Source organism: Lactuca sativa, chromosome 6, assembly GCF_002870075.4.
Source record: "Lactuca sativa cultivar Salinas chromosome 6, Lsat_Salinas_v11, whole genome shotgun sequence".
Lineage (NCBI taxonomy): Eukaryota > Viridiplantae > Streptophyta > Magnoliopsida > Asterales > Asteraceae > Lactuca > Lactuca sativa.
In genome coordinates, this window is record NC_056628.2 from 18,543,999 (window position 1) to 18,558,015 (window position 14,017).

General features: G+C 36.7%; 2 protein-coding genes across 2 annotated transcripts; one reads left to right on the top strand and one right to left on the bottom strand.

Moving 5' to 3' along the window:
• Window positions 1-8,768: 8,768 nt before the first annotated feature.
• On the top strand, window positions 8,769-10,943 carry LOC111906074 (uncharacterized). The gene is made up of 9 exons (XM_023901812.3): window positions 8,769-9,014; window positions 9,351-9,431; window positions 9,821-9,870; window positions 9,944-10,021; window positions 10,125-10,182; window positions 10,265-10,314; window positions 10,384-10,492; window positions 10,570-10,631; window positions 10,720-10,943. Exons 1-9 carry the CDS (start codon window positions 8,931-8,933, stop codon window positions 10,760-10,762), a joined length of 615 nt encoding a protein of 204 aa, XP_023757580.1. The 5' UTR covers window positions 8,769-8,930; the 3' UTR covers window positions 10,763-10,943.
• Window positions 10,920-11,844, bottom strand: LOC111906076 (ethylene-responsive transcription factor ERF022). The gene has a single exon (XM_023901813.3). The coding sequence runs from the start codon at window positions 11,800-11,802 to the stop codon at window positions 11,239-11,241; it is 564 nt and encodes a 187-aa protein (XP_023757581.1). The 5' UTR covers window positions 11,803-11,844; the 3' UTR covers window positions 10,920-11,238.
• Between the last annotated feature and the right edge of the window lie 2,173 nt (window positions 11,845-14,017).

A 14,017-nucleotide genomic window follows, 5' to 3' on the forward strand; every position in this document is an offset into this window, starting at 1 on the left:
CTTTGCATTGTTGTGATACATTACATGACGTCCTCCGCCCCATAACGTTTTCGTCGTTCTCGGTTTTGGGGTGTGACACCGAGGTACCAACAAGGCCCTCTCCCGAAACTTTATGGTAATCTCCGCCACCGTCTCAGTAGTCTGCCTCATATCAAGAAACTCCCTAGCCAACTGTTGAAGCTCCAGAGCCGGCACAAACTCCACCCTGAACATGGTCACAAAGTCCGACCAAGTCATAACCTCGATATCTAAGGCTCCCAAAGAGTCACCAACTAAATCCCACCAATCTCTAGCCCCGTCTCTCAAATATCCAACAGCAAACTGAACCTTCGACCCCTCAGGGCAGAAGCTAGTCAACTGGGCAGACTCTATGTTTGCAATCCATCTCCTGGCCACGATGGGGTCCTTCGCCCCACGAAAATTTGGCGCACCACTCCCCCTGAAGTCCAAGAAGGACAATGTGCATGACCCTGACTGGCTAGACGCCATGTCGCTCCTGAATGCCCTGAGGCAATCCTCCATCAGCTCTATGATCCCTTCTTTGATCGACTCAAAGATAACTAGGGTCGCCTCAAGGATACCTCTCATGATCTCTGATGCTATGAACTCGCATAGTCTCTCATCCACTGGCTTGGAACCCGAACCCGAACCCGATCCTGGTCTTGACCCTTATCCCGATCCTCCTGCTCCGTGACGCGTAATCATCACCATTTTGAAACAAAATACAAAAATGTCAGGGTCATACATAATCTCGAGAGGTCTTACACTCTCTATAAGTTCCTTGGTTCCATCTCTCCCCCCTTGACTCTAATATGGATCCTATGCTTTCAGTAGTACAGGCCTATACTACCTTCCACATCTATCTGTAATTTCCTCAAGGACTGCCTCGACTTTACCAACTCCCTCTAGTGCTACTACTCTCTGCACTGATCTCATCCTAGGCTTATCCTAGGGTAACTCTCCGACCTACTCACCGCCATCAACTGCATAAGGAATTCCTGGTTCATTTACTTAACTAGTTTGAAAATACCATTACATATTGCTAAGACCAGATAATTCTTCAAATGAGAGGCCCTACCCTACAACGGTTGGACTCAGACAAGAGCTGCGCAATAGGGCTAGACCTAACCTTGTGAAATTATTTAGTCCTCGCAATATGTAAATTAATGTATTCATTTACTAATTAGCTAAAGATAACTAGAACTCCTAAAAGCACAAAGCAAGCAGTATTCAAGCATTGAGTAACCATACCAAGCATATCCTATTCAGGACATCATACAACTCAATAAGCATATACAAAAGGCATAACAAGCATCTTCCTAGATCCTTAGCCCTATTCTAGCATGCATTTCTCACAATCCTCTCATAACATAACATAACATGTATCGGTATCTTAGCGAAAACTTACTTGAGCTCGGCCGGTCGCACGTATCACACACCTTGTTCTTTCTCAACACCTTTTCGATTTAACTTTTAGAAAACCATTTTTTGTGGAAAAAAAATCTTTCAAACCCTCGATTTGAGTCCAGACACCCCAAAGGTGTGTGTGAATCCCTCAAACCAAGACTCTGACACCAACTTGTAACATCCCAAATTTCGAGTCCAAAAATTTTATTTTTAATCGATTAACTTATAAAACCATTTACTGAAAACATTGTCGATATCATAACAATCCATAAAACCATCATAAACATGTCTCAAAATAATAACATCGAACAATAATAAAATCAGAGTACAATCCCATAGATCTCAAAATGCGGAACCTAGTGTGTGTATGTGATGCGTTGCTACCGCGCCGACTCCTTCCCCTTCGACGAAGGAGTTACCTGAAACAAAACTGAAAACTATAAGCACGAAGCTTAGTGATTTCCCCCACCATACCACATATCCTATTATAAACATATTGTCATGCACATATGGGTGCCCCACCTACCCTGCTAGGCATACCAGGGTGCCTAACCTACCCCTGTTAGACATACCGGGGTGTAGGGATGAGATTTAGAACCAGAAAATCGGACCGGAACCGGAACCGAACCGGAACCGGACCCGTTAGAACAAGAATATATAGAACCAGGTCCGGTTCCGGGTTTAAAAATTGGCTTTATCCGGGTTCCGGGTAATCCGGGTTTGGGTCCATTGGGTCCGGGTAAACCGGGTCTAAAATCCGGAACCGGTTTTTGGAACCGGAACCACTTTTAGGGCCGAAACCACTTTTTGTGAAACGTTTACAAGATGCATATCTTATTCGTTTCAACTCCAATTGACATACGGTTTTTTCCAACATGTAGTTTAGAGTTTGTACATGATTCTAGACTATAAATTTGTCATTTTTAGTTTTATATTCATTGACTTACAGTCCTCAAAAGTTGAGATACCAAAGCTGAAAGTTTTTAGTTTTTTTGTATTCGGTGAAAGTTTTAAAATATGCATATCTAATTCGTTTGAAGTTGGATTGACATGTGGTTTTTTCCAACTTCTAGTTTACAGTTTGTACATGAGTTTAGACTATAATTTTGTCATTTTTGGTTTAACATTCAATGATTTACAGTCCTCCGAAGTCGGGATATCAAAACTGAAAATTTTCAACTTTTCAGCTATTTGTTTTTGTACTTTGTATTATGTGAAAATATTAACACAAGTATATCTCATTCGTTTAAATTCGGATTGACATGCGGGTTTTTCCAGAGTGTATTTTAGAGTTTGTACATGATTTTAGACTCTAATTTTGTTAATTGTGGTTTTGTATTCAATAAGTTACAGCCCCCCAAAGTCGGGATATCAATATGAAAATTTTCAAAGTTCAACCCACTAAGTAGTAAGTAATTACCAAAAAAATCCGGTTTTTTCGGGTTTTCCGGGTCTAAACCCACTTTATCCGGTTCCAACCTACCCACTTTGATGTTTCCGGGTTTTCCGGTTCTAGACCCACTTTACCCGGAACCATACCCAGAACCGAACCGGAACCGGTTCCTATATATCGGTCCGGTTTCCGGTTCTATAAAATCCCATTAACCGGTTCCGGGTTTTCCGGGTCCGGGTCCATCCGGTCCGGGTTTGGACCCACTTTCATCCCTACCGGGGTGTCTGACCTACTCCTCCGGTTTATCTCAACCGGTTACAGGGACTATTTCACACCTACTACTATCGCATACTAACACAACATAATCATATTGTCTAGCATAGTTGGTACTAAACTACCCCTTGGTCTTATCGACCGGTAATCGGGGACTATTCCCCTTATTACTACCACTATCACATATAACATATCATGCTAACACATAAACATACCAGGTAGTAGCAAAGTAGACGATTATCAAAAAGACAATCATTTCAACTATAATCAACTACTAGTGGGCCGACCTTGGTGCCTTAGACCCACTTCTACAAGAAGGTAACTCACCTCAATGTCATGCACTGACTGCGCTGTCCTTGGTATGAAAATCGACTCTTCTCGACTCCTCAATCCCTACACAACATCTTTTATACATTACCATTTCATACTCATAACCCTTACAAGGGTCACTAAATTCCAAGTCAAAGTCAAAGTCAAAACCCTGGTCAATGTCAACTTTGGTTGACTAGACTCGCCGAGTTGGTTCACCAACTTGTCGAGTCCCCACGTCCAGAAAATGTTACAACCTCGTCCCTACTCGTCGATTCTAGTAAGAGCTCAACGAGTTTACCTTCAACATATCATCGAAACCTTCTTCAACGGACTAGCCGAGTTCATCCTTGAACTCGTCATGTTCATCCTCATCCGTATGAAGGTGGTTAGTCTATGACTCGTCGATTTCTCCTTGAGCTCATCGAGTCCGTCTTCAAATGGTTAGGACATTGCCTTGAATTTGTTGAGTCCGCACATATACTCGCTGAGTTCCATGATTTCCAGGTCCCCTAATGAGTCCTAAAAAGTTAAGTGTTCTTCTATCTTCGCATCTGGTCCATCAACAGAAGGATTTGATGGGGAAATACGACCCGACTCGTCGAGTCCCATGAACAACTCGCCGAGCCCCTCTTTGTCCAAAACTATACAGTCGATTTCAGTGGGTCTCAAAGCATCTAAATCATAGATCTGACCTCCTAGGGTCCATATTGTACGTAAAGTTACAAACTTTACGTTCATGCATGGGCCATTTAGCTCAAAAGGCCCTAAAATGGAGTCTTCAAGGTGCATGGGGTTCTTATGGCACTAAAGTTGGCACCTTTATGCCATAAGAACCCTCCTATGTTCCAGATCTGAAGTTATTCCTCTATATAATCCCCCAAACCCGAAGATGACTTAGAAATGCCCCAAAAATGACAAGATTCAAGCCCTAAAGAGGATCTAACAAATGGAAAGGCAAGGTTGAAGCTTTTTTTACCTCAAATGAGCTAGAAATAGAACACAACCTCTGTATCTACTAGCTTCAACTTGAACTCTCAAGCTGGTTCCTCCTTCTCAAGCTTCACAACCACCAAAAATGCACAAACATGGCTTAAGAACACTCAAACAAGGCTAGGGTTTCGGTTTAGGGTCTTTTGGAAGTGAGAGGGACGATGGAGGCTGGTTTGGGACAAGATAAGTTGTTTAAATAGGGTGAAAACCCAAAATATTAGGGTTTCATCCAAACAGCTTTTACTCGTCGAGTCGGTCCCACGACTCGTCGAGTAGGTCACTAAACCTCCCGGTCAATCAAGTTTACTCGACGAGTTGGGCCTCTAACTCACCGAGTCCCAGGGAAAAATATGAAATTACTTGAATTTAAATACGTACCAAGAACCGGGTGTTACAGATTCAATTCTACTTCTGCAACTCTCACCCCCACCATCGCCACTCACTCCCTTTTCCTCTCACATCCTTTCTTTTCACCAGAAAACTGAATCATCTGCCCCTTCCTTGCCATATACCTACAAAAGAAAAAACATAGTTAACTTCAGAAGAAACAACTTTTGAAACCATCGAGTTCAGAAAAGAAAAAGTTTTGGAAGCCATTGCCACAGACACTTCGATTCTCTCTGCTCTATTGCTCTACTCTCTCTAGAAACAGTTGGACGATCGAAGACACCACTATAGAAGAACATATGCTAGATTCTCTCTACTCCACTACTCTCCCAAAGTCTTTCCTTTTCTCCAGTGATTTCAAAGAACTTAAACCCAAAATACGAATTTCAGAAATCCATGTATGGTTCCTGGTTTGAGTTTCTCCTCCGTTAGTGAAATTAGACTAGAAGTCGAACTCCTTTAATCTCTGAGATGTATCAAATACAACAAAAGCCACAACGCCCAAATTCGATTTTGAACAATCTAGAGCAGGGTTGGTGATGCCAAAAATTGAGGCTAGATGGAGAGATGGAGTGACGATTCTCCGTATATTTTTGTTTTTGAGTTTGTAGGTTCCGTTGAATGATCTGATTTCCATTGTTTGTATCTAGGTTTGACGTACAACCGGACTACTGGGAAAGGGAGGAATACGGTGGTGGAATACGGAGATGTATTGGTCATTTCATGTTTACCAGGGACCAAAATCGAAACAAACACACACATTAGGGATGGTTGGAGTTAAAAATTCTTTGTAGGGACCAACCATACATACTACCCCAAACCATAGGTACCATTCGTGTAATTTACCCTTTTGTAATTTAAAACTAAAAACTAAATTAAAGTTTTAAAAAAAAAAATTATATAAGTTTTTTGATGTGTATTTCATAATTAGTCTTAAATTTATATATGTTTAATTAGAACTAGATTGTCACATAACTGGATAAATATACCTAATTGTATAGCAGTATAGCTATGATAAGACTGAGTTGTCGAACTCAATAGAACATATATGATTTAATTTAGAATATTTAAATACTAGTTAAACTAAAAGTAGAAAAGTAAAACGAAAATTTTGTTTAAACTTAATTAAACAAAACTAAAACCAAACAAACGAAAGTAGAGATTGTATTAAAAACAATATATTTAAAAGACTTTCACTTACATTCGATCTCACCTTAATTATGACTAATTTCTTAAAAGTTCGATGAATTTAATTTGTTGTCTACAACTAACCTTAATAATTATAAGGACAACTAACACAATGATCATGTAATTAACTATCTAAATAAATAGTATTTAATTGGTATTATGCAAGACTTTGATCTAGTAATTAATCTTAACTAGAGCAAGGACTTGACAAATACAAAGTTTATAAAGGTATTACAATATATAAAAAAAAAGACAAGCTAAACACCAAAGTAGCCAGTAGGGTATAAGGATAAGTCTAGATGCAGAACATGAAACCAATGTAGGGTATATTGTAGTCAAAGTCCAAGCAATGCCAAACCACACAAAATTTCGCAGCCTTCAATCTCCTCAAAAGTATAGTGAACTGGATAAAACTAAGGAAAATAGGACAATTGAACAATTCAACCCAACAATATCTTACTTCCTCCATGACGGATCATGATATGCATATTGTTATTAACTCCTAGTAAAAATGATATAACATAAAACCTATAAAAGTTCACTAAAAACTTTTAACAAACACCTGGTGGGCATATGTTTCAACATCTAATCAAAATTACAATACCTAGATCGCCCCATCAACAAAGTCTAATCCTAAGCTTTGTGAACTTCAAGTGAAATCATTTACAGTCTGAGATACAAACAACCCAAAAAAACTCTAGATAAGAATAAATATGTTGGCATAAATAAATAAAAAAGTGAAATTTTAAAAGAGGATACTCTTACATCAATCATCTCCTGGACGGAAGCCTCCGTGAGAGTTTCCATCCACGGGAACTAAGACACGTTCAAAACTCCGACACCATCTCTTCATGATTCCCATAATTCCACTAGTAGAGACACCATTTGCTCTTGTCGAAGGCCTGAAAGTGATTGAAAGAGGGAGAAATCAAAATCAATCGAATAAAAAAAACACAAATAGACCTATCAATATACTTAAGATAGCGCATCAGTTCTTCTGATAGATTCCACACCAGCGGCGACGGGTCGAAAAAGAATTATATAGAAAGAGAAACCGAAGGTAAACATTACTAGAATCGAAAGAGAAACCAGAGGAAGCAACATAGTCGTTGATGATAGAATCACCATGTTCAATAAGGTATAAATCAGAAAACTTATTCAACAGATGCTCCAAATAACAACACCTCTTTTCCCTCATCCATCCTCTATGTTTCTATCTCCAGTGGCGAAACAGTGAGGCACGAGATTAAGAAATCGGAGGAGGGATTGAAAGAAATTGGGGTAGTTGTAGAGATTGATTGTCTGGAGGAAGATTAAGGACGAAACTTGCCAATCTCTACAACTTTTGTGGTAAAATTTTGAAATGACGAAAGGTTGTTGTTCCTAACTATGACGAAAATTAATATATGTATATAATGGTCATGATAATTACTTAAAGCACAAAATGGTCATTTAACGGAATCCTACACATTAATATTCATTAATTAATCAACTAACCTTAAATTATGGTCAATCACTAGTCATAAGAGTTTAATAGTCATAAAATAATTATGATTCAAGAAACATAATCAAAATGGTCATCTAGACAATATAAACTTAACAATAGGTAATAAAACTATAAACTATAATACATAAGGATCAACACAATATAAACTTAACAATAGGTAATAAAACTATAAACTATAATACATAAGGATCAACGAACAAAAAACATAATTAATTAAACAACTAATAAATCCAAATCTTTGAAATCAAACCATGAAATAAAAGATTCCTCTTTACCTAAGCAAAAGTATATGAGATTAGTCCATCATAGATAGAAAACATAATGAAGTTGCTAAACATCTTAAGAAAAGCAAACCGATTGATGTTTCTAATGATTTCACTCATGGATCTTCGAAACCTAGCTCTATTTGTGATCTACAACTTTATAGATGCTCAAAAAAGGTTTTGTGGTTGTCAAAAGACATTCAATCTTTTGAGGTATTATTTATGTCTAAAAGATAATGTCTTATATAGACTTTCTAAACTGACCACAAACTTGACACATAAACTTGTTGGACATGTTTGTTAATGTCAAGCATTCGCGCTTGTATTGTGTGGACAAGGAGTGTTCTTCGTCTTTTATTCATATATATTCTCTTAGCTCTTTATCCGTTTCCTTTAACTTCCTTTCGTGTTCAGCTATAAATTTATCTGCAAAATATGAATTTACATTGTTATAGAACATTCGATGATTTGATTATATCGAAGAAGAAAGTTTTACATAGACGTAAAGCAACAAGTTATGTCGTAACCATTTTTTGGATGACAAAACTAATTTTTTTTTTTAAAACAATATCTACAGATCTTGGGGTCATAACATTACTATACATGACCCGTTAGACTCTACTGAGTAGTTCCACAACTTCTGACATAAAGAAACCGGAAGTATCAAATGCAAAATGTATAAATGTGTGTTGATTTTCCATGCAAGTTTTCTCATGTTTTGACACTTTACATGATGTAGTTTTTAAAGCAGTTTGACCCACAGTGAAAGCCCTACTCCCCAAGCCCACAAGAGGGGAAACCCTGTTAGATCCAGACATGCATGCTTTCCTCCGGCTCATCTAAATACTAAATCATCAGCTTGACTAAATGTTGATTTTCCTTCTAATGTCTCAGTCAGAAATAGAGATACCTTTTTCTTGACAGAAATATATCAAAATATATCAAAACATAGCCCAAAATACTAAGATATTATATAAAATATCTTTACAATTAATGATATATCATTTTTTTTGTTAGGAGTTCTATTTTTTCAACATAGTCGATAAAACATTCGACACAATTATACGTGACGGTTTTTGCTTTTTCCTTTTCCGAACTCCGAATTTATTCGGTGTCGAACTGTCGAGTAGAGATTATTGGAGATCATCCATCGCCGTTCAGATTCTGATTGCCTGCCTCCCTCCCTTTACATAAAATTTAAGCGAAAGATATGGCGTGCTTGCATGATCACAGCTGCGAAGATCACGATTGTTCATCCGATTGGTCTCTCTACAAACACATAGACATCCCCAAGGTTCGCTCGCGTCTTTCCCCCCCTTTCATCTTAGGTAACTATGCCGATAATTCTGGCATCATTGTCGTCGTTTGAGATGATCACGCTTCGACATTTACTCAGCCATTCTTTGGTGTTACCGATTGTTTTGGCGAATATCTTCAGCGTTTTTGAACTACGGTGCTTGGATATGTTATTCAGGCGAAACTAAAACAAAAAAAAACGTAAAGGCTGATTTAGGTTATAGTAATTAGGCCGTTTTTTTGGGCATAAGTAGAAACTTATGGATGATCTTTTGGTAGAATCTGAGAAAGAATTGGAACTTATTTTGTTTGAACTTTTAATTGCATTCTAAAGGTATCTGCACTGAATGAGGCTGTTCCCGGAAGTGTTAAATCAGTTTTCAAAGCTTGGGAGCAGCGCCTGAATTCTTCAGAGGTAATTGTTCTTGAAAGACTTTCAATCTTTCTTTTGTATTGTCTGCTGTTTCATAAAGCTTGGGGATTGATTAGAATTATAAACCCTAGAAACTGGCAATGGAAGGATTAAGGTCAAAGAAATAGACACAGGGGGATATTATCTTTTTGTTTCTTTCCAATAAACTTAAATCTAGTAGGAGCCCTACTGTCCTAGTGTTTAGTAGCATGTCACTTCAGTCTTTTATGAATGCCACATTTAACATAAATTTGCTCTTTTTAACATGAATCAAAATGGAGAAATTTCAATGTGGTGAAGTCATTGCTAACTCTGCATTCTATGATCCTTAACAGAGTCATTTGTCTAGCATTTGCATGTATATCTGATTAGAAATTTTCTTTTTTGTACAGGGTTTCTTGGAAAGCAATGAGGGAGATCCTGAATTAATCGTATTTATCCCGTATGTTGTAATGCTGCATCATGTTTATCTACAGTTCTTGTAAGTTGACTGTTTTATGCTTTGATTGTGACAGATTTACATCTGATGTTAAGATAAAGAGCATTTCAATTGTTGGTGGTGCTGATGGAACAAGTCCTTCAAAGATGAGGGCGTAAGTTATATAACTTTGTTAAAAAGTTATTATTGTTAAAATGTTACAAAACAAACCCTAAAGTTTTACCTTTGTCTGCTTTTCCACTTATGGAAATTTGTAGGTTTATCAATCGAGAAGGAATCGACTTCTCAGATGCTCAGAGTATGCAAGCTATTCAGGTATGCAGACTAAACACATCACAAGATCAATCATTTCTAACTCTTTTTTCACTTATGTATATGAATTTTGTGTTTTCTTTAGGAGTGGGATTTGGCAGAAAATTTACAAGGAGTCTTGGAATACCAGACAAGGTGAATAGTGTGTTTCTTGTACATATAATAGCCAAAAATATATAATACTTATACTTTCTTCAATACCAGATATTCTAGGTTTCAAGGTATTGGAAATTTGACACTGCATTTTCCTGATAATCATGGTGGGGATACATCTAGAATACAATACATTGGGCTAAAAGGTGAAGCCACTCAGGTAATTTGATTTTAATTTTTCTCTTTTTCTTTGTTCTTTTGTGTTTGTATGTAATTTTGATTTTATGATTTGTATAGTTGAAGAGAGATGTTGTTGCAACTATTGTTTATGAGCTTATGCCAAATCCTTCTGATCACAAGTAAGTGCCACATGTCTATATTATGTTCCTTTCTCAATCTTTAGTCTTATTTTTCTTTCAAACTTTAAATTCGTTTGTTGATTTTCAGGACAAAATCTGAAACTGGAGGAGGCATGTCACATGTGGAGTGAGTTAGTTTGCACTCACTATATAAAATTGTTAGTAAACTCCACCTTTAACTTTTATAAAATTACAAATGTACCCTTTCTGTTTCACTCAACCAAACCTTGCTATGTACTCTACTACACTTAAACAATGTGTCAAGTTTGCTTTGTTTATATACTATGCTGAATCAAACTCATTTTAACAAAACTATATATAATCTGATAGAAATCAAACATATTACATATTACAGGAGGTTGTTTACATCGCAAGAAAAAGAAAAAAATAAATAAACACACACAAAAGAATTCATTCTCCTAACCTACTGACCCTTGCTAGCAGTATTGTTAAATGAGCCTTTAAAAAAATCAGCTCTTCGATGAAATTTGAGGGCCATACCCAAGGTCAAACATTATATAGGTTTTATTCCACTTATGATAGATAAATATGTTAACCATAAGTAACTCACCATTTTTTTTTTTTTTTTTTTTAAAAAAAAGTTTTCTTAATAAGAATCCCAGAGAGGATACTCCGGTATCTCTCCCCAATCACCCGTATGATCAAAGTTAGCAGCAGCATTACAAAAATACAATTTTTGTTCCGCAATAAAAACATCACTCAATTCCATCCAAAATTTCGGGGAATCAAGCGGCGAATCATTTATCGCCTGAATTTGACTAGGCGAAAGTCCGATATTGACCGGGACCATATGACCCGACACAGACCCAGACCCATTCTGGTCATGACCATATTCTGGCATGACCAAGGGTCTGAACCGCGTGGCGGCCTCTTGGGCCGCCATGCGTATGCATTCTGCAGTTGAGCAGATGGGTCTCGGGAGTTCATTTACTCTTTCCGGGAAATTAAGTTTGGAAACATCACCACCACGGAGGTAAAATGCCGCCGTGTCATAGGCGGCTGCTGCCATCTCCGGCGTCTCAAAACTCCCTAACCAGATACGCGAATCCTTACCGGGCTCACGTATTTCGGACACCCATTTTCCCCACTTCCTTTTTCTGACACCCCGGTAGACCGAAGAAGTACCACCCTTGTGCATGGTTTCTTTCATATATTTAAGGCAATATTTTCAATTTGCAATCGCAGATATGTATTTAACTTAACTATTTATAGATGTGGATATAATGGAAGGGATTTGTATTTAATATATTATATGTTTCGTAAAGGCGGGTTCCAAGCAATTTCAGTCTACTTCAGCAAATCTTTAATAGATTTATTATATCTTTATAATCTTTGCATCAAGACATGACTTTGTTTGGACCATTCACAGGCATGACATGTGTCCCTTCTCTAAAAAAATTATAAAATGCACTTGTTCATGTAGTATAGTATGTAGTGTTGAGTATTGAAATTTTTTTTTGTTAATATGGGAGACAGGGATTTGTTTTCATGTGTGGAACGCGGTTTGTCCATGTTTTTCTGGGCCCACTTTATCTAATTACCTAGGACCAAAATCTTCTCTTTCTAGCCATTCAATGAATATTCCCCTTTCCATACAAATTATATTTTATTTTTATGTTGGTATTATATTTTGCTATAGTCGTTAGAATGTGAGATGTAATTATATTTTTATGTGGGTGTGTTGGGATATATAGCTGGATGGGACTTGGGAGTTGAGGTATTATAATGGCATTAGTGTTGGTGTGATTTGTTACACCCCGCTCCCGAGTTCAACTTAAAGAGAGAAAAGAAAGGAAATGGGAGGAAATGAGAGGAAAGCAAGAGAGAATGGTGCTTCCGAGTTGCATTAAAGGAAGGAAGTGGAAGGAAATGGAAGGAAAACTTTCCCTCCTACCTTTCCTCCCGATTTGGGAGGATTTGAAAAGAAAGAACAAAATGTTTAACTTTCCTTCCATTTCTCTCCAACTTGGGAGCACAAATGACAATTTCTTTTTCCTTTCTTTTCTCTTCTTTTCTCTCCTTACTTTCTTTTCTTTTCTCTTCTTTTCTTTGCTATAACTCGGGAGCGGGGTGTTAAAGTAGCCATGGAAGCATGAAAACTGGAAGGTTAATTACTTCATGCTGACGTCATGGTTTTACCCCGTCCGTAAGCTTAAAGTTTGAATCGTGGGAATGGAAAAAATGATGGAGCTTTGAAACGAATATAGTCAGTCCATTTTCATTCATGGTTGTAGAGAACAGCTGGATGTTACTAAGCTCCCACACACTAGGTCTTTTTCACTAATTCTTTATAACTCATATATTAAAACGTCACTGTTATTTTAATAACGTGTCTAAACAAAATAATTATGTTATTTTTGCTCAATTTAATTGGATCAACTGGCACGATTGCCATAGGTGGTCAGCTTTGGTTTGATGAATAATCTAATCAAAAGAGTTTATTCTAATTGTTATTCATAATATATGTTAGGTGACTTGGTAATGATATTGATTCATTTCATTAAAAAATTACATTAGAATCATCAGATAAAATAAACACAAAATCACATTCTCTGTCCTTGTGGTGCCACGAAAGCTACGAATATCGTCTATAAAACTATTTTTGGATGAAAAACCGACAATATGATTATATTTTGGGTTTAGTCCCCAAACGTTAACAAAAGACTATCTTTGCCTTATCAAATATCTCTCTTTGGAAAAAATAACAAACATTTTATAAAATTTGTAAAATAACCACTTAGTCGAGTAGTCAAGTATGTGGCATTCTAGAGTATTTATAACTATTTCAAAATTGGTGGTGGTTGGTAGATTCCGAGTTCGAAATTTAACACCCGTATATTCCAGACTGTATTCCAGAATGCACGGTCATTCCAGAGAGTTAAAATTGGGTTATTTAAAGGTTCTTCGGTTATGTATTGTGATTTTTAGATTTAAGATAAGGAGTATAATTCTGTAGTGGTAAAAAAATGAATTCTTATAAGGAATTTTATCGAGTGTCAATTTTTAGTGGAGAACAATGACATTGAATCAAGAAATCTATGCAATATATTGCACCACACTACACATGCTTTAGTGTAGATATAAACAATCATGTCAACTTCGTTGGGTTAATCACATTGGTTGCTTTCAAGTTCAGATTACACACTAATCGGATACGTCTATCTTTTCAATATCGTAGATCAAATATAGTTATGTGAATTCTTGACGATAGTGATGTCAGATATATATATATATATATATATATATATATATATATATATATATATATATATATATATATATATATATATATATATATTAGTTTTATTAGTAGTATGTCTCTTACCACAGTACACTTGTTTGTTGTTAATAATATTATGAAATTG

Coding starts and splice junctions, on each gene's coding strand:
- LOC111906074 (XM_023901812.3), top strand. CDS start 8,931: ATGGCGTGCTTGCATGATCACAGCTGCGAAGATCACGATTGTTCATCC. Junction 10,022..10,124: donor AGTCCTTCAAAGATGAGGGC/GTAAGTTATATA, acceptor GGAAATTTGTAG/GTTTATCAATCGAGAAGGAA. Junction 10,493..10,569: donor TAAAAGGTGAAGCCACTCAG/GTAATTTGATTT, acceptor TGATTTGTATAG/TTGAAGAGAGATGTTGTTGC.
- LOC111906076 (XM_023901813.3), bottom strand. CDS start 11,802: ATGAAAGAAACCATGCACAAGGGTGGTACTTCTTCGGTCTACCGGGGT.